The 20071-nt window shown below is 42.9% G+C and overlaps 1 protein-coding gene across 1 annotated transcript in view; it reads left to right on the forward strand.

Annotated features, from left to right (window-relative positions):
* Nucleotides 1-42: 42 nt before the first annotated feature.
* Nucleotides 43-20071, forward strand: part of tmed8 (transmembrane p24 trafficking protein 8) — a 28126-nt gene continuing 8097 nt past the window's right edge. Inside the window, exons 1-3 of the mRNA XM_043696888.2 lie at nt 43-299; nt 13512-13614; nt 16853-16961. Coding sequence (XP_043552823.2) covers nt 56-299; nt 13512-13614; nt 16853-16961 — 456 coding nt within the window. The 5' untranslated portion in view covers nt 43-55. The remainder of the gene's footprint in view (nt 300-13511; nt 13615-16852; nt 16962-20071) is intronic.

The following is a 20071-nucleotide window of genomic DNA, read 5'->3' on the forward strand; positions in this document are numbered from 1 at the left end:
TCGGTTACCTCCGTCAGTACTCGGCTATTTCCGCTCTTCCTCGGCTCGGCGGCTGATGATGGCGAGTGGAGCGGCCGCTGGACGCTGTCCTGTTGAGGCGGAGCCGCTGTCGGAGGAGGAGGGAGCGGGAGAAGAGGTCGAGCGGCATTCGGAGGGAGGGAAGACACCGAGTCGGAGCGAGATGAAGATGGGGATGAATCTAGGGGTGCCAGGGACCGACAAGCAGCCGCAGGAGCAAGAGGAGGAGGAGAAGGAGAAGGAGCAGCGGCCGCGGCGTCGGGGCCGGGGCTCGGTACCAGGTAAGGGCCCCATTACCCCCCCCCCCCAACCCCCGGGCGGAATCCTGACCCCCCCCCCCACCCCCGGGCGGAATCCTGACCCCCATCCCCCCCCCCCACCCCCAAACCCTCAGGCAGAATCCTGACCCCCATCCCCGTCCCCCCCCAACCCTCGGGCGCAATCCTGACCCCCATCCCCGTCCCCCCCCAACCCTCGGGCGCAATCCTGACCCCCATCCCCGTCCCCCCCCAACCCTCGGGCGCAATCCTGACCCCCATCTCCGTTCCCCCCGTTCCCCCCGTCCCCCCCCATCCCCGTTTCCCCCATCCCCATTGCCCCCCCACGTCCCCGTTTCCCCCCCATCCCTGAAACCCATTCCCCATCCTCATCCCCCACCCCATTATCTTCCCTGACCCCCATACCTATACCCACCCCCATCCCCATCCCGCCTTGTATATTTTGCAGTACCAGAGACGCTTTGCAAAGACTAGAAACCCGCCTTTGTATTGACATCAACATTCAGTCTTTATCCTGCCCTCTGAAATGGCTGAATTTGTTTTAAAAAATTGAGACTGAATATCTCTAAAAATCTACATTTTCTTTAAATCAGTAATTTGAAGCGTTTCTGAGAGCAATGATCCCACTTCCACTTTGTGAAAGGTCAAACTTGTTTTTATTCAGGTTTGAACTAAGAGTGTAGAACATCTGAATAAATCTTGGCAGATTTTTATCTTGATTGTCGTGTAGCCTCTTGAAATCCGACAAGGAAGTGTTTGTCTTTATGAAACAGTTTTCAGGCTAGATGACATCTTTTATTTATGCTGGCTTTCTGCAGGTTTTATGGTGAATTAGTAGAAGGTGTGGTTAGAATTTGGAAGGTGCTACCTGACAGAGTGGTGGAGATAGGTTTGACAGATGCTTTCAAAAGATTATTGGTCAAATAAACAATACTTACAGAGCTGTGCTGAAAATAATGTGTGACAAGGCACTAACAGGTGCCATTCTGATGGCAAAGTCTGAGGATTGACTGAGGAGTCTGTTTGCCAAAGGTGAATGTGCAATTGCTCTGTGTACAGTATATCTCGAGCAATCTGTATTTGCCCACCATTATAATTCCAGGCGAATGACTGACGTTCAACATAGAATCGAAACATCACCGGAAATGAGAGAGCTTCAGTTATGTGGGCAAAACTAAACTGGAGACATTGGTGTTGTCCTTGGAGTGGTGAAAATTAAATGATAGAAGTGTTTTCGAGAGAGAGATTCCTTCTCAAAGTGGACATGGAAAGGTTGTTTGCTGTCTTGGGTCAGTCCGGAGCTACAGGGCACTGTTTTAAAATTAGGGGTCACCTTTTTTTAGGGCAGAGAAGAGAAATGTTTTTTCTCTGATCTGAGGGTGGTGCAACTTTGGAAATCTCTGCCTCAGAAGGCAGTGGAAGTGGGGTCATTAATCGTGTTTAGGGTGGAGGTAGATTATTGTTAGCCGGGGGATTGAGTATTAGTGGGGTAGATGGGAATGTGGAATTTGAAACACAAACAGATCAGCCATGATTTCATTGAATAACAGAGCAGGGTTGAGGGACTGAATGGTCTACTTCTGCTCCGAATTTGTAAAACCCCTTTGTAATTATATAAGTAAGGAGAAACTGTTTCAGAGACAGAAGATTTGGTAGCACAAGGTCAGTGATTTAATGCAGCTGGTAAAAGAGCTGTAGCAGGAGATGTGCAAATAATGTTTTACTCGATGAGGTGGTGATCTTGGATTAGTACCTGAGAGGGTGATGGAAGCACATTTAATAATAATATTCAGAAAGGAAATGGATAAGTAAAAAACCCCCCGAAAGAATGCAGATGCTGTAAATCAGAAACAAAAACAGAAATAGCTGGAAAAGCTCAGCTGGTCTGGCAGCATCTGCAGAGAGAAATCAGAGTTAATGTTTCAGCTCTGCTGGCCCTTCCTCAGTCCAGAGCAATTTTTGTTTTTGTTGGAAATGTTAAAGTATTTTGCGAGGGGGAGGTGGTAATGCTGTGCTCGTACCACTTGCAGGGGCAAGTAGTAGTGTGGATGAGCAGAGGGATCTTGGTGTCCATGTACACAGATCTCTGAAAGTTGCCACCCAGGTAAATAGTGCGGTGAGGAAGGCATATGGCGTACTGGCTTTTATTGGTAGAGGAATTGAGTTCCGGAGTCCTGAGGTCATGATGCAGTTGTATAAGACTCTGGTACGGCCGCATCTGGAATATTGTGTGCAGTTTTGGTCGCCATACTATAGGAAGGATGTGGAGGCATTGGAACGGGTGCAGAGGAGGTTTACCAGGATGTTGCCTGGTATGGAAGGAAAATCGTATGAGGAAAGACTGAGGCACTTGGGGCTGTTTTCACTAGAGAAAAGAAGGTTTAGGGGTGACTTGATTGAGGTGTACAAGATGATTAGGGGGTTAGATAGGGTCGACAGTATGAACCTTTTCCCGCGTATTGAGTCGGGTATTACAAGGGGGCATAGCTTTAAATTAAGGGGGGGTAGATATAGGACAGATGTTAGGGGTAGGTTCTTCACTCAGCGAGTCGTTAGTTCATGGAATGCCCTGCCAGTAACAGTGGTGGACTCTCCCTCTTTATGGGCATTTAAGAGGGCATTGGATAGGTATATGGAGGATAGTGGGTTAGTGTAGTTTAGGTGGGCTTGGATCGGCGCAACATCGAGGGCCCAAGGGCCTGTACTGCGCTGTATTCTTCTATGTTCTATGTTCTATGTTCTAATAATCCGGAAACTCAGACTAATTCTATGCTGCCATTGGTCTGAATCCAATCATGGCAGCTAGTGGAATTTGAATTTAATCAATAAATCTGCAACATGAAGTTGGTCTCAGTAATCATTGTAAAACACCATCTGCTTCACTAACACTCTAGTTAAAATGAAATCTGCCATCTTTACCCAACCTGGCTTACATGATCTCAACTCAGTAATATGGTTGACTCTGAAATGGCTGAACAGGTTCGGGGCAATTAGGATGGGCAACAAATGTTGATGCTGCCAGAAGAAAGCAAAATGAAGGAAAATCAATTTCAGGGATGTACTGAAGATTTGAGGTTAATTGGTTACCACTGGTGGGACAGGCAAAATGGCGTATCGTGCTTGTATTGATATGCTATGATATACGAAAATTAGAACTACAATTTTACTTAGATGTTGATTATGTTTTTCTTTGCAAGATATGGAAAACCCTAGATATTTAACATTGTCAGTTAAGCAGATTTTACTGATTTTTTTTTTTTAAAAATGGCTTTTGATGGAATTGACTGAGATTTATTATGTGGGAATGATTTGTATTGCGTTTGTTTTTGTATCTTTTGACTGATCGCTATAAGGGGTAGCAATTTTGCTTTGAAAAGTACAAGCCTGGCTTTAGGCAAGGCAATGGTGCAGTGGTATTATTGTGCGATTAATAATCTAGAGACCCAGGAAATGTTCCCTAGGTTTGAATCCTGCCATGGCAAATGGTAGAATTTTGAATTTGATACAAGTCTGGAATTAAGAATCTTATGATGAACATGAAACTGTTGTCAATTGTCAGTTTTAAAAAAAACCATCTGATTCACTAATGCCCTTTTGAGAAAGAAGCTGCTTTCTTTACCTGGGCCTGAGACAAAACAGCAACTGCAGATGCTGGAATCGAAGGTCGACAAGCAGGAGGCTGGAAGAGCATAGCAAACCAGGCAGCATCAGGAGGTGGAGATGTTCTTCCAACCTCAAGCTTGTCATCCTTACCTGGTCTAGCCTATATGTGACTCCAGACCCACAATAAAGCAGTTAAGTCTGAACTGACCTCTGTGCAATTAGGAATGGGCAATAAATATTGGTCTAGCCAGCAACACCCAAATCCCGTGAATGAATAAATTAAAAAAAACTGGAAACCCCCAGCCTTTCCACCTGGAGAACTGTTTGCATGTGTCAGAAAAAGACAAAAACGTGCATTTGTGTAGTGCCTTCAGTGTAGATTAAAAATAAGTTGAGGGTTGTTTCACAGGAATGCAGTTACACCAACTACTCAAAAAAGCAGTAGGTTATAACCGCCTAAATCTTGGTCAAAGAGATCCAATTCAAGGACAGTCTTTGTAAGTGGAAAGAGACAAAAATAAGAGCAAATAGCAGGGTAGAGTCATAGTCATGGAGTCATACAGCTTGGAAACACACCCTTCAGTCCAACCAGTTCATGCTAAACTAGTTCCACCTGCATGCTCCTGGCCCATTTCCCGCTAAACCTTTCCAATTCATATACTTATTCAGATATCTTTTAAATGTTGTATTTGTACCTACATCCTCAGGAAGTTCATTCCATATGTGAACCACTCTGTGTAAAAGATTTGCCCCATATCTTTAAATCTCTCCTGTCACCTCAAAAATGTGTGCCGTAGTCTTCAAATCCCCCATCCTGGGGAAAAGACAGTTACCATTAACTATGTCTATACCCTTGCTTGGGAATTTGCTGCCCACTCTGCAGGGAGTGTGGTATAGGCACTGTTGCTGTGCAGAATGTTTGCATTTCCTTTAGAAATGGTGTGTGAAATGATTACAAGGCTGTATCCTCATTGGATGTTTTATGCATGGGCTGTACACTTTGAAGATTGCTGCTGATTTCTGATGTCCCACTGATTTAACTGACTTTCAAAACTCCTGACTGTGAATAACTCAGAGTATAGTCATTCTCCTTTTACCTGGAACTGCTGCCTTGTTGGGAAATGCGTCAATGTGTATTGATGTCTTGGTGTTGAATCATACAGTGCAGAAGAGACCCGACAGCCCTTCAAGTCTGCATTGACCTTTCTACAGTAATCCCACTTTGCAGCACTTAACCCAAAGCCCATCCATGTACATTTTAAAGTTTGAGGTTTCCTGCTTCTACTGCCCTCCCAGATGCTGATCAACCTCTGGGTGGGAAAAAAAATGTTTCCTCCAGTCCCCTCCTGAGCCGTCTGTCCTTCACCTTAAAATTAACCAAGGGGAAAAGCTGTCCCTATCCATGCCATCTTATACACCTGCTAAAATTCACCAGTCCTGGTGAATCTCCTCTGCACCCCCTCCAGTGCAATCGCATCGTTCGACACCGAACTAAACTTTTGTACAGCTCCGACATAAAATTCCCTACCCTTAGAATCTATGTCATAACTGATAAAGGTAAGTGCCTCAAATGCCACCTTAACCATATTAACCTCTCCTGCCTTCAGGGATCTATGGGCTAGCACTCCCAGAGTCTTCTGTTCCAATGAGCTTCCTCAAGTCCTGCTATTCATTGAGTGTTCTCTTGTCTTGTTACTGATTTTTAAAGTACATCATCACTCACGTTTTGGAATTAAGTTCCATCTGCCATTGATATACTCATCTGATTGATATACCCTACTGCCTCACAGCACCTCTGGCAACTATCTGTGTGGAGTTTGCAAACTTTCCCCTTGTCTGCATGGGTTTCCTCTGGGTGCTCCAGTTTCCTCCCACAGTCCAAAGATGTGCAGGTTAGGTGGATTGGCCCATAGTGTCCAGGGATGTGTAATTTAGGTGAATTAGCCATGAGAAATGCAGGCTTTCAGGGATAGGATAGAGGAGTGAGTCTGGGTGGGATGCTCCTCTGAGAGTTGGTGTGGACTTGTTGGGCCAAATGTCTTGTTTCCACACTGTAGGGATTCTATGATGATTCAATCTGTATCCTCCTGTAACCAAAGACCTTCCTCCTCTCTGTCAGACATCCAGGTAATTGTAATGTCCTATACAAACTTATCATTCCTCTGACATTCTCCCATATACATATATATGTACAGTATGCATACACATCACAGGAATCAGTGCTGGAGTCTTAATTGTTTGTGATTTTGTATAAATGATATATATAAATTGTTTCTGATGTTGTTTGTGATCCGTATAAATGACATATATATGGGGTCCAGCACTGATTCCTGCGATAGCCACTAGACACCGGCCTCCAGTCACACAAACAGCCTTCAACCACCACACTCTGTTTCCTGTCACTAAGGGAGTTACCCAGGAAAGCATAGAAGATATGGCCACAACCCTCAATGAGTACCTTGCGATGGTCTTCACAATGGAAAAGGACAACACAACTATTGACATCAGGGTGGATGATTGTGAAATATTAAAAGGTATTAATGTAGAGAGAGCACACAAAAGAGAAAAAAGGTACTAGTCAGTTTAGCAGCTTTAAAAGTGGATAAACCTACATGCCCATATGAGATGTATTTCAAGTTGATGAATGAGACGAGAGTAATAACAGGAGCCCTAACAGTAATTTTCAAATCTCTTTGGCCACAGATCAGGTGCCAGAGGATTGGAGGATCGCTAATATTGTCCACTATTAAAAAAGGGCAGGAGAGATAAACCTAAGAAATTATAGGCCAGTCAGAGTAACCTGAGTGGTGGGGATGTTATTAGAATTCTGAGGGACAGAATAGATCTGCACTTGGAGAGGCATGGATTAATCAGGAATAGTCAGCATGGATTTTGTAAGGGACGGTCATGTTTGACAAGTTAGATTAAACATTTTGTATCTACGCAGTGTGTTGATGAATATAATGTGTTTAATTTGGTATGAATGAACTTTAACAAAGTTTTTAGAGGGTTCTTTGTGGCAGACTGATCAAGAAAGTAAAAGCATTGAGAGCATAAGCTATCATTCTGTCTAAGTCTGCTCTACCATTCAATGAAATCGTGGCTGATCTCCATTTACCTACCTTTTCACTATAGCCCTTGATTCTCTTAGTAATCTAAAATGTCTATCTCAGCCTTGAATATACTTAAAGTCTAAGCCTTGACAGCCCCCTGCACGCCTCCAGTTTTGTTCTAGGAGGAGGTATATTATTTCCCATCCCCATATGGCCTAAGGGCATTGTTATGATCCCAGCTGACATTATTACTTGAATGGGATCTGATTTGATCGTATTCTAGTTTGCTTTGGGATTAATAAGGTGGTCTCTCATTGAAAAATAGGCATACAATGCTGCAAGTTTTGCTTTAATTACAAAACAGAAGTTTATTGACAACAGAAATGAGGATAAAATAGAATAAATAGCCCATGGGATGCAAAGCAATGTGGCACCATTGGATTCAAAATTGGTTGAGAGACAGGATGCAGAAGCTTTCAAGGCAAATTGGGAAAACCAGGGGGTTACAGACCAGTTAGACTAACATCTGTGATATGGAAGTTATTGGAGTCTACATTCAAATGTACTCCTATTCCTGTGTATGACAGAAGATTGTTTCAGTGAATGGAAGTCTGATTTCAGTGGGTTTTGCAGGGCTTGGTGCCGGGTCTGTGCTGTTTATGGTGTACGTTAATGTTTTGGGCTGAAATGAGGCAGGTATGATCAAGGAGTTCACAAGTGACACAAAAATGGAGGTGGTAAATAATGAGGAAATTAGCCATAAACTGCAGGAGGATATTAACAGATTAGTCAGGTGGGCAGAGCAAATGTAATTCAACCTGGAAAAGTTTGACAGAATGTACCAGGGAAAGGCTAACAAGACGAGGTTATGCTATTAATTGTAGGAACCTGGAACGTACTGAAGATCAGAGGGATCTTGATGTGCGTCATATTATAGATCCCTGAAGATCGCAGGGTAGGTAGATAGAATCATAGAATCCCAATAATGAGGAAAGACGCCATTGGACCATCAAGTCTGCCTGACCCTCCGAAGATGAAATGTGAGTTATGTGACTTTATTAGCCAAAAGATGGAATAGCAGAGCAGGGTGGTGATGCTGGAATTGTATAAAATACTGCAATTTTTGTGAAAATTTGTAGATGTCACAGTAGAAGGAAAAGTCAATGGAGAGCTGCAGACCAGCATCAACAGGAAAGCAACATATGAGGAACATATGAGGAACGGCTGAGGATACTGGGATTGTATTCGTTGGAGTTTAGAAGATTAAGGGGAGACTTAATAGAGACGTACAAAATAATACATGGCTTGGAAAAGGTGGATGCTAGGAAATTGTTTCAGTTAAACGAGGAGACTAGGACCCGTGGACACAGCCTTAGAATTAGAGGGGGTCATTTCAGAACAGAAATGCGGAGACATTTCTTCAGCCAGAGAGTGGTGGGCCTGTGGAATTCATTGCCACGGAGTGCAGTGGAAGCCGGGACGCTAAATGTCTTCAAGGCCGAGATTGATAGATTCTTGTTGTCTCGAGGAATTAAGGGCTACGGGGACAACGCTGGTAAGTGGAGCTGAAATGCGCATCAGCCATGATTGAATGGCGGAGTGGACTCGATGGGCCGATTGGCCTTACTTCCACTCCTATGTCTTATGGTCTTATGGTCTTAACACATACAGACCAGAAGAGCAATCATCCCAACACCCACAAATGGAGCAGTATCAGGACATTATTTAAATAGAGCTGCAGCACTCAGGAACTACGTGATGCTGAAGAAAAGTACCTATACAATGTGTTCAAGAGCAACCAGTACCCGACAAGCACAGTCTGCAGATTCTTACACAACAAACCTAAACAAGAAGATAGAAAATGCCCAGAGACTCCAGCCGCCCTGCCATATATTAAAGAAATCTCAGAGATGATGACGAGACCACTCCAGCCCCTTGGTATCATGGAAGGCCACAAACCTACCAACACACCGCAACAACTTCTGATAAATTTAAAGGACCCTGCACCAACAACCAGCAGAACGAACGTCAAATATAAAATACCCTGCAAAGACTGCAATAGATATTACGTCGGACAGACCGGCAGGAAACGAGCCACCAGGATACACAAGCACCAACTAGCTGCCAAAGGACGTGACCAACTATCACTAGTATCCTTGCACACAGACAATGAGGGACAACAGTTCAACTGGGACGATACATCCATCCTGGGACAGGCTAAACAAAGACACACACGCAAATTCCGAGAGGTCTGGCATTCAAAATGGAACTCCATCAACAAACACATCGAATTGGACCCAATGTTCTGAGAAAAAGAACAGGAAGTGATATCACCCACCACAATAGACCAAGAACATAAAGTGGGACAGTACACCAGCGCTTCAATGGAGGCTCATTGATGATGTTACCCAGCATGGTGATGAAACGTCTGAGAACAAATCTACCAACTCAGCGAGCAAACTTAGACCTGTATAAAATACTGGTCTGGTCACAACTGGAGTACTGCATGCAGTTCTGGTCACCACAGGGTGTAATTGTAATTGTAATTGTACGAGGGGATTTACTAGTATGCTGTCAGGGCTGGAAGGTCAGAATTATAAGGAAAGATATTAGATAGGATGGGATTGTTTACTTTAGAGCAACAGAGCTTGCAAGAGGGCTAGATAGAAGTGTCTAAGATTATGAGGGGCCTGAATAGGAAGGCATGTTTTCATTAGAGGAGGGGTCAATACCATAGGCATAAAGTTAAAGTAAAATCTAAAAGGCTAAGAGGTGAATTGAGGAGAAATGTTTTCACCAAGGTAGGTTGTGGGATTCTGAACCTCGAAACACAGATGTAAAACAGTTGATGTGACATCCATGGGAGAGAAGGAAATATTTTTTACTGTGTAGAAATGCCATGTGTTTTGAATATGGGACACTGCCTGAAAGGCTGGTTGAATCAGAAACTCTTGTAACATTTAAACAGTATTCATGTATTCACTAGTGTTGCCATAACCTCTGGGGTTTGGGTGAAAAGCTGATCTGTGACCTAATACCTTTCTTTACCAATAATTTATCTACCTCCGATTTAAAATTAGCACCTGATCCAGAATCCACTGCCATTTGTGGCGGAGAGTTCCAAGTGTAATCAGATCTTTGTTGACTGGTGCAGATACAATGGGCCAAATGGCCTCCTTCTTCTGTTCTGTAAATATCGGAGTTTAAAGTAAGTATTTTGGTATTACTATATAGAGTAAGACATCATGTCAGTGCTGCTGTGTGAGAGTTATTTGATTGGTCCCAGTATAATCTTGTCCCGTGACCCTCCAATTTTTCACTTCCTTCGTCCAATTCTGTTTTTGAACGTTTCTGTTTCCAGCACCCCTTAAGGCAGTGTGTCCCATATTCAAAACACATGGCATTTCTATACAGTAAAAAATATTTCCTTCTCTCCCATGGATGTCACATCAACTGTTTTACATCTGTGTTTCGTGGTTCCTAATCCTCGGCACTAGAAACTTTTTCTCCTCATTAATACTTTATAGTTAAAGCTGTCATAATTGTCATTTGTTGAATTTCTTCTGAATCATTTCGAGGCAAAATAATCTTTGCTTTCGCAGGTTGACTAACGTGGTGCCACTGTAAGGGCAAGGTAGACCAGTGAGCCTGACTTCGGTGGTGGGCAAGTTGTTGGAGGGAATCCTGAGGGACAGGATGTACATGTATTTGGAAACTCAAAGACTGATTAGGGATAGTCAGCTTGGCTTTGTGCATGGGAAATCATGTCTCACAAACTTGATTTGAGGAAGTAACCAAGAGGATTGATGAGGGCAAAGCGGTATATATGATCTATATGGATTTCAGTGAGGCGTTTGAAAAGGTTCCCCATGGGAGACTGATTAGCAAGGTTAGATCTTATGGAATACAGGGAGAACTAGCAGTTGGATACAGAACTGGCTCAAAGGTAGAAGACAGAGGGTGGTGGTGGAGGGTTGTTTTTCAGACTGGAGGCCTGTGACCAGTGGAGTGCCACAAGGATCGGTGCTGGGTCCTCTACTTTTTGTCATTTACATAAATGATTTGGATGCGAGCATAAGAGATATAGTTAGTAAGTTTGCAGGTGACACCAAAATTGGAGGTGTAATGGACAGCAAAGAGGGTTACCTCACATTACAACGGGATCTTGGAGCAGGTGGGCCAATGGGCTGAGAAGTGGCAGATGGAGTTAATTCAGATAAATGCGAGGTGCTGCATTTTGGGAAAGCAAATCTTAGCAGGACTTGTACACTTAATGGTAAGGTCCTAGGGAGTGTTGCTGAACAAAGAGACCTTGGAGTGCAGGTTCATAGCTTCTTGAAAGTGGAGTGGCAGGTAGATAGGATAGTGAAGAAAGCACTTGGTATGCTTTTGTTTATTGGTCAGAGTATTGAGTACAGGAGTTGGGAGGTCATGTTGGTCTGTACAGGATATTGGTTAGGCCGCTGTTGGAATATTGTGTGCAATTCTGGTCTCCTTCCTATTGGAAAGATGTTGTGAAACTTGAAAAGGTTCAGAAAAGATGTACAAGGATGTTGCCAGGGTTAGAGGATTTGAGCTACAGGGAGAAGCCGAACAGGCTGGGGCTGTTTTCCGTGGAGCGTCGGAGGCTGAGTGGTGACCTCATAGAGGTTTACAAAATTATAAGGGGCATGGATAGGGTAAATAGGCAAAGTATTTTCCTGGGGTGGGGGAGTCCAGAACTCGAGGGCATAGGTTTAGGGTGAGAGGGGAAAGATATAAAAGAGACCTAAGGGGCAACGTTTTCACACAGTGGTACGTGTATGGAATGAGCTGCCAGAGGAAGTGGTGGAGGCTGGTATAATTGCAACATTTAAGAGGCATTTGGATGGGTATATGAATAGGAAGAGTTTGGAGGGATATGGGCTGGGTGCTGGCAGGCGGGACTATATTGGGTTGGGATATCTGGTCAGCATGGACGGGTTGGACCGAAGGGTCTGTTTCCATGCTGTACATCTCTGACTCTAGTCTCGCTGTCTCCACTATCTTGTTTTTGTCTCTTTGGATAACTGTACTCAGAAATAATGTGGCTGTAAGCCAATACTGTGTAATAGGTCGTAATGCTGCTTGAGTGGTTCTTTCTTCTAGCTTTAAATTAACTGTTGTTATTGCCAGTGTTTCACCTGGGAATTATAGCCCTAAAAATGTTCACATCACAAAAACAGCTCCGGTTTTGTTTATAATTTTAAGTTGATGTGGTGAGGATTAGTTGTAGCTATGTCACTTCTGGCTCTGATTGGTGAGGAGCTAGGTTTATTGTACTGGACTTTATGAACCCTGCGATATGGGAGACAATGTGATGGAGTTTTTTCCGGATTGTAAAGGGCGAACAAGGGAAATTTGTGGCTCACCATCACTTCCTTAAAGGCAGTTGGGGTTGGACAATGAATACCAGATTTACCAGTGATACTTTATATCTCATGAAAGATGGTTTTAAAATCAAAAACCTGTCTGCTTAGTGGGCAGTTAAGGCCTGAGGAAGAAAATCAGAGCCAGGCCATGGAGAAGAGTAATTAGAAAGTGCCACTTCATGCAAAGGATGCTCGAAGTGCGAAACACTCACAGCAAAAACAACAGATGCTAACTCGAAGAATTCTTTTCAATCTGAGAGAAATGGGTTCCTTGTTACATGCTTATCTTTCTCTTTCTTTTTCTTTGCACTTCATTCTCTTTTATACAGCATAATTCCCAATTGTTATTAACCTTATTTATTAAAAACCTTTTGATGTACATACCCTTCGAGCCTATCTCTTCCACCACCACCTCCACCCCCCTTTCCCCCCAGTTCAATAAGGTTGTAGCTATCTGATTACTCCATGTTCCTGAGTTGAAAAGTGTAGTGCTGGAAAAGTGCAGCAGGCCAGGCAATATCCGAGGAGCAGGAGAATCAACGTTTTGGGCATAAGCCCTCCTTCTCCTACTCCATGTTCTTGCCTATTCTAAGAATCTCTCTCTCTGTGATCTAGTTCAGCCTTTAAAATATTCAAGGTCTCTGCTTTCACTGGCTTTTGAGGAAGAGAGTTCCAAAGGCTCAAGACCCCCTTGGGGAAAATCTGCCACATCTCTGTTCTGAAAGGGTGATCCTTAACTTTGAAAGAGTCCCTTAGTTCTAGATATTCCCAGGACAGGAATTGTCCTCACCACATCCACCCTGTCAAAACGCCTTAGGATCTTATATTCTTCAATCAAGTTCCCTCTTATTCTTCTAAACTGCAGTGGGTGCAATTCTCCCACAATGAACAACTACATTCTATTTGCTTAGACTTGCTATACCTGTTTGTGTAACCTTTAGTGGTTCAAGCAGTGGGACAGCTAAATCCCTCTATCTCGTTTCAACCTCTGTAGTTCAGTTAGAATCTTGTGGTGTCCTTACTTTCTCCTTGTCCTTTCTGTAAGTAATGGGTGTTGACAATGATCACCACAGGCTCTGAACTTAGTCACCTTCATTTTTCCTCATCGCATTTACTTTAGTCATGTATTTATGCCATTGCACTCAATATAAATTAAAAATTTATTTTAGATGCAGAACCTGAGCAGAATTCTGAGGCTGACATGACCTCGCAACTGTCCAGCCTGCGCGTGTCAGAGGAAAGTGAGAAGTGTCAGATGGAGCCCGGAAACAGGTAATAAATTAGCAATGGGAGAGTTACAACCCAAAAAAACAAATAATTTCACCTAGGTGGCCCATGTTGAGGTATATGCTTTACTCATGTTCTTTTACAAGTTATTATGCTCTGTGTTCCTGTATCCTGCTGTTACTCTCTCCCTCCATACATTTATCTTGCATCCTTATGGGGCTACGTATCATGCTGGGTTTGATCATGTTCCTGTGAAGTATTGTAGGTTGTCATTTATATAAGTGATGTGGATGAGAATTTAGGAAGCATGTTTAGTACATTTGCAGATGACACCAAAAACGTTGGTATAGTGGACAGTGAAGAAGGCTATCTGAGATTAAAAAGCGATCTTGATCAGTTGGGCCAATGGGCTGAGGAGTGGCAGATGGAGTTCAATTTAGACAAATGCAAGGTGTTACATTTTTGGTAAGTCAAACAAGGTAGAACTTATACAGTGTTTTCGAACCGAGAGACCGGGGGTTCATAGAGATGTACAGCATGCAAACAGACCCTTTGGTCTAACACATCCATATCCTAAATTAATCTACAGGTACGTAATTCTTTGAAATTTGTGTCCCAGGTAGGGTGGTTAAGAAGGCATTTAGTACTCTTGCCTTCATTGTTCAGATCTTTGAGTATAGGAGTTGGGATATCATGTTGTGATTATACAGGATGTTGGTGAGGCCACTTTTGGAGTACTGTGCACAGTGCTGGTGCCAACTATAGGAAGGGTATTATTAAATTGGCTTGGGTTCAGAAAAGGTTTTCCAGGATTTTGCTGGGACTGAAAGGTTTGAATTATAAGGAGAGGCTGGAACATTTTTCACTGTAGTGTAGGAAGTTGAGGGATGACCTTCTAGAGGTTTATAAAATCATGAGGACTATAGATAAGATGAATCTACCGCCTCTTAAATACTTCCACTGATCTAGCTTCCAAATTCTAGGATAGAAAATTCCAGACGCTCACTAACCTCTGGGAGAAGAAATTCCTTTGCATCTCGGTTTTAAATGAAGGTCTCCTTTTGCAGTAATCCTGTCCCCACACCAATGGAAATATCAACTTGTGAATCTCTTCTGAACAGCCTCCAATGCTAGTATCCCCTTTTTAAAATATGGAGTTCAAACTGTATACAGTATTTCAGATGTCACCCCTCCAATACGCTGTAAAGTTGTAACAAGACTTCACTATTTTTAAACTCCAAACCTCAATTATTGAAGGCCAAAGTTCCTTCTTAATTACTTGCTGTACCTACAGGCAAATCTTTCGTGACTCATACTCAGGAACGTCTTTTTTTTTTTAAAAGTGTCTCTCCATTTAAGTAATAGTCTGCTTTTGATTCTTCCTGATAAAGAACACAATGTCATGTTTTCCTACATCAAACTCCAAGTTTGTGTCCACACACCTAACCCTATCTATATCCCCTTAAGATTCCTTATGTTCTCAACAAAGCATGCTGTCACAACTATTTTTGTATCTTTAGCGCACTGCCCACTCCTCCAAATCATTCATGTAGATAGTAAATAATTAATGCCTCTTGTATGAACCTGTGGCAGTCCAACTTGAAAAAGACCCATTTATACAGATTCTCTTCTGTGTTAGCCAATTTTCAATCCATGCTAATACATTTCTCCCAATATTGTGAGCTCTGTCTTGTACAATAACGTCACTTGTGTTGCATGAACATTGTATTACGGCCAACTATTTTACTCCTTTCTTCCCACTGAGTCCACCACCTACTGAAGGTGCTAACCATTGTCTGGAAGATGAACACCTTCTAATACTTCCTCCAAATAAGGTGCCTATCTGTATGTTGATCCAGATTTCTCTATCTGCTACTTAGCTCTATAATCCTGAGTTCTTCGTTAACAAAGGGCTACAGCTTTTTGCTATGATCAGTGTCACTGCACACAGAGAATGCATCCTGGTCCATGATCCTGATCTGCCCCCCCCGGCCACCCCCTCCCCAGTGGGCCACTGCACACAGAGAATGCATCCTGGTCCATGACCCTGATCTGCCCCCCCCGGCCACCCCCTCCCCAGTGGGCTAAGCCTGCTGGGAGTCATTAAAGTTACTGAGATTCCTGCCTCACCCCAAGTAAGTCCGTACACCCAAGAGATCTGTTGCACGCAGTCAGGTGTAAAGAGATAACAGGGTGGGGGATTTGAGCTGAATTCTGTATTTGAGCATGCAGGAGTTTGTGGAAAAATTCTGTGTTGCTCACTAGAATAGCCTCAGCTGTGATTGAGGAATGTTGTCGTCTTGGGGTTAATTGATGGTGGGAGACATAATGCAGCCAGAAGGGGCAATGTGGTAGCAGATGTGCTTCTGAAAGTGACAGCGTGCAATGAGCTGTTTAAGTGGATGCTAATTTACTCCATTTTACTGTAATTATGGCAATGTTCTCTCGACTGGCTGAAGGATCATCCCCTTTGAGAGTAGTCACTGGGAGGATTGTTGCATTCTCATTAGCAGAATTGTGCAACTCCCAGCAGCCAGTATCTCTCTTGTTTTTTAAAATATTATTTACTAGGGATGGGTGCATTGACTTGTTGCCAATGCCTTTCATTTTCGTGGCCAGATTCCACTCCATGTCTGTAGATTTGGGTTTCACTTGTACTTCAGCCTTTTGAATTCGGGCATGTGTCTGAGTTGTTCAGACATGGAGCTGTACTCAAAATGCTAGCTCTGTTTTCATCCCACAGATGCTGCTAGACCTGCTGAGTTTCTCTGGCAATTTGTTTTTGTTTCAGATCTCTAGCAGCCACAGTTTTTTTTGAAACTTGCAGAATACTGAGAGAATAAAACAATGAGAAGCCCCTTTATCCTTCTGAACAGCATCGAGTATAGACCCAGAATCCTCAACCTCTCCTCATGTGACAAACCCTTCCTTCCTGGGATTATTCTTGTGAACCTCATTTGAACTTCTTCCAACACATCCTTCATTACATACAGGGTCCAGAACTGCTCACGATATTCCAAATAGTTGTAGCTCAGGACTTTTCTTTGGCTGCACAATTGAAATCATCTCTCTGAGCAGAGTGTGAATTAAACCCTTAGGCTTTTCTGAATCTCCATCTCCATTTCACACCAAGGGCTGCACTTATTCCATGGTCCTGGGTCAGAATTGTAAATTATTCTTGTCTGGCACTCTGCAGTGCCAGGAGGTCAGGTGGAATGCAGGCAGGGTGCAGCAACTGTTGAGTTTAATATTTTTGAGTAAGAATGTGTTTTTCTCGTGAGAGACCACAGAATGCAAGGCTGGTGACTGAAGAAACACAAGGCAATTCTAGAGAAAGTTCCAAAATTCCACTGGGACAGACAATGGAGGCAGAAGATGAGCAACTACAACAGGTGTGTACTTGGATCCCATGTAACTTTCTTTACGTAGCCTCATATTCTCAGTATGATTCTTAGTTCAATACTTAATGGAACAGCCAAGCAGGTGTGCAAGCCCACTGCAGAGACAGCAGCCAAGAATCTCACCTGACACTGCTTGCACAGTATTGAGGGAGTGGGAACTTGTCAGAGGTGCTGGATGAAATGTTAAACTGGGTCTCCTTCTGCTTTCCCAGTTGGATGTAAAAGGTTCTCAAAACCACTTTTAAACTAGGCATTCCCTTGTTGCCTTGATCAATGTTTAAAGCCAGCATTTTTAAAAATAGAATATCTGGCTCTCTTCCAATTGCTGTTAGTGGGACTTTCTATGTACAAATTGTCTGTTGCATTTCTAAATTATAACAGCAAAATTTCAAAGAAAGGTTTATATTACTGTAGCATCTCCCATGATCTTGGTGTTCCACATTAAATCACATTCCTTTTATAAGGAAACATTGTTTCTGAATCTTGAGAGCTCCAGTTGACCCTCAGCCTCCGCAGCCTTTTTGAGGGAGAGGGGTTTCAGAATGCACAAGCCTCCTGAGTACTTCCTCTTCACTCCTGAAGACCAGAGCAGATGTTACTGCGCTGCAATGGGCTCAGGTCCTGTGTGGACTGTTTACTCTGTTACAAGAGTGGTGCCAAGATCTCTTGATGGGGATTAAAAAAAATTCCCAGTTTTCAGACAATTTCATTTCTCAGACTGCAGATTTTGGACATCTGACCTATATGGGTCCAGTCTGTACAATCAGTGTTTGTAATTGAATCTTTATTCCTGGAATCATTGTGTTGAATCTGCAGTGTAGCCTCTCCCAAGGCATAACCTTTCTGAAAGCATTGCCCAGTTCTGAGCTCTGCAATGGAAGCATCATTTTTCCATGTTATGTATGCCAGCCCTCTTGGTGGATGGGCTATTAGGCTAATTTTTGGTGATTTATGTATTTGCTTGCCTAAATCCACTTGTTCCTCCTCAGCTCTTGTCTCTCTCTCTGAAGAAAATGTTGGTTTAATTTTGTTGGATTCAAAGTCAAAAAAGTTTACACACCTGTGCAATGAGGTCCATCTGTCACAGCTTTGTCCAATGACTTAGTTAGTGTATGTCCCTTAGAATCATTGAGCAGTAGTTGCTTGGCTTTTTGAGTCTGCACTTGCTCTTCTCATCCGTATGTGAGGATATTAGTGAGAGAGGGTCATGTCACACAAAGACACTAGTATCCTCACATATGGATGAGGAAGGACACCACTTCGACTGGGACAACACATCCCTCCTAGGACAAGCCAAACAGAGACACACACGAGAATTCCGAGATGCATGGCATTCCAACCGGAACTCTATCAACAAACGCATCGAGTTAGACCCCATTTACCACTCCTGAGAAAAGGAACAGGAAATGACTTCACCAAGGAATAACATCACCACAGGAAATGACATCACCAACCCAAAGAAACCCAAACATAAATAGAAAGCAGGAATTTTCAGCACTGCTTCACCTGAGGCCCATTGACGATGTTACCTAGTAGGGTAACGAAACATCTGGAAATGAACCTTGCAGCTCAGCTCCTTTAGGTATTTGTAAATTAATGTTATTTGCTGTAATAAATGTTCTGTCACTCCAAGTTTGTGATATCTAGTTCCCAGTCTTCCTTCCATTGGAATCAGTTCCTTTTCGTTTACTCTTGTCGAAAAATGTCATGATTTTAAAAACCTCACTCCAACTCCCTCTGAGACCAGCCGCAGTTTCTGTCATCTCCCCATATAACTAACCCCCCAGCTTGGAACTGATTCAGTAAAGTCCTTTCTATGTTCTTTGCAAAGCCCTTCTGAAAGAATGGCGTTCACAATTGGACACAGTCCTCCAAATGGTGCCAAGGTGATATTTAATGAAAGGTTAACATAATTTTCTCACACTCTCACTGTGTGCTTCTATTTATAAAGCACGTGGTCCCCAAGTCCAAGTCAATATATATCAAAAACTGCACTGCTCCTTGTCCTGAACCATGAGGAACATCACTGTATATTTTCTGATTCTATCTATACAATTTACTGTGGTTGCAACTTCTGCCATTTGTAAACATGAGTTCATAACACTGTTCATTCATTTAAAACATTTACAACAAAAGCCAAGACTTTTATGAGTAACTCCTGTCAAAGAAAGCTTCTGTCATCTTTGATCTAACTCCCAAAAGCTCAATTACCTTCAAAGTCCTGCTGCAGAGTTTGCTCCAATGTTGTGTCGCAGGTTTTGCTCATAATCTTATGAGGAGCCTAATTAATAACGAGGGAGACCATAGCATAATGGTAATGTTGATGGACCAGTGATCCAGAGGCCCAGGCTAATGGTCTGGGGAAATGGTTTCCACACTCCTGACTCATGGAGTCCTACAGCACGGAAACAGACCCTTTGGTCCAACTTTGGACCAGATATCCTAACTTAATCTAGTTCCATCTGCCAGCATTGGCCCATATTACTCTAGATCCTTCCTATTCATATACCTATCCAGATGCCTTTTTAAATGCTATAATTGTACCAGCCTCCACCACTTCCTCTGGTAGCTCATTCCATACACCCACCCCCTCTGCGTCAAAAAGTTGCACCTCAGGTCCTTTTTAAATCTTCCCCTTTCACCTTAGCCTATGCAGTCTAGTTTTTGGGGAAAAGACCTTGGCTATTCACCTTATCCAGGCCTTTTGTGATTTTATAAACCTCTCTAATGTCACCCCTCAACCTCCAACGCTGCAGGGATAAAAGTCCCAACCTGTTCAGCCTCTCCCCATAGCTCAAACCCTCCAACTCCAGCAACATCCTTGTAAATCTTTTTTGAAACCTGTCAAGTTTAACAACATCTTTCCCATAGCTGGAAGACTAGAATTATACAAGCATCCATGGATGATACACCATCTCCTATTCTGAGATGTCATGTACTTTGTAAATAAGTTAAATCTCTACTTCTGTGAATTTTCAGACTCTTGATCCTTGATGGGCTAACTTCCCTAATGTTAATGTTAAGCTGACATATCGGTACTTGTGTGATTTCGCTATGTGTTCTAAAATGCCGGGGTGATGTTTACTATTCCAAATTCAAAA

This window comes from Chiloscyllium plagiosum, unplaced genomic scaffold (genome assembly GCF_037043375.1).
Source record: "Chiloscyllium plagiosum isolate Xiang-an unplaced genomic scaffold, Cpla_swu_hap1 HiC_scaffold_8, whole genome shotgun sequence".
Lineage (NCBI taxonomy): Eukaryota > Metazoa > Chordata > Chondrichthyes > Orectolobiformes > Hemiscylliidae > Chiloscyllium > Chiloscyllium plagiosum.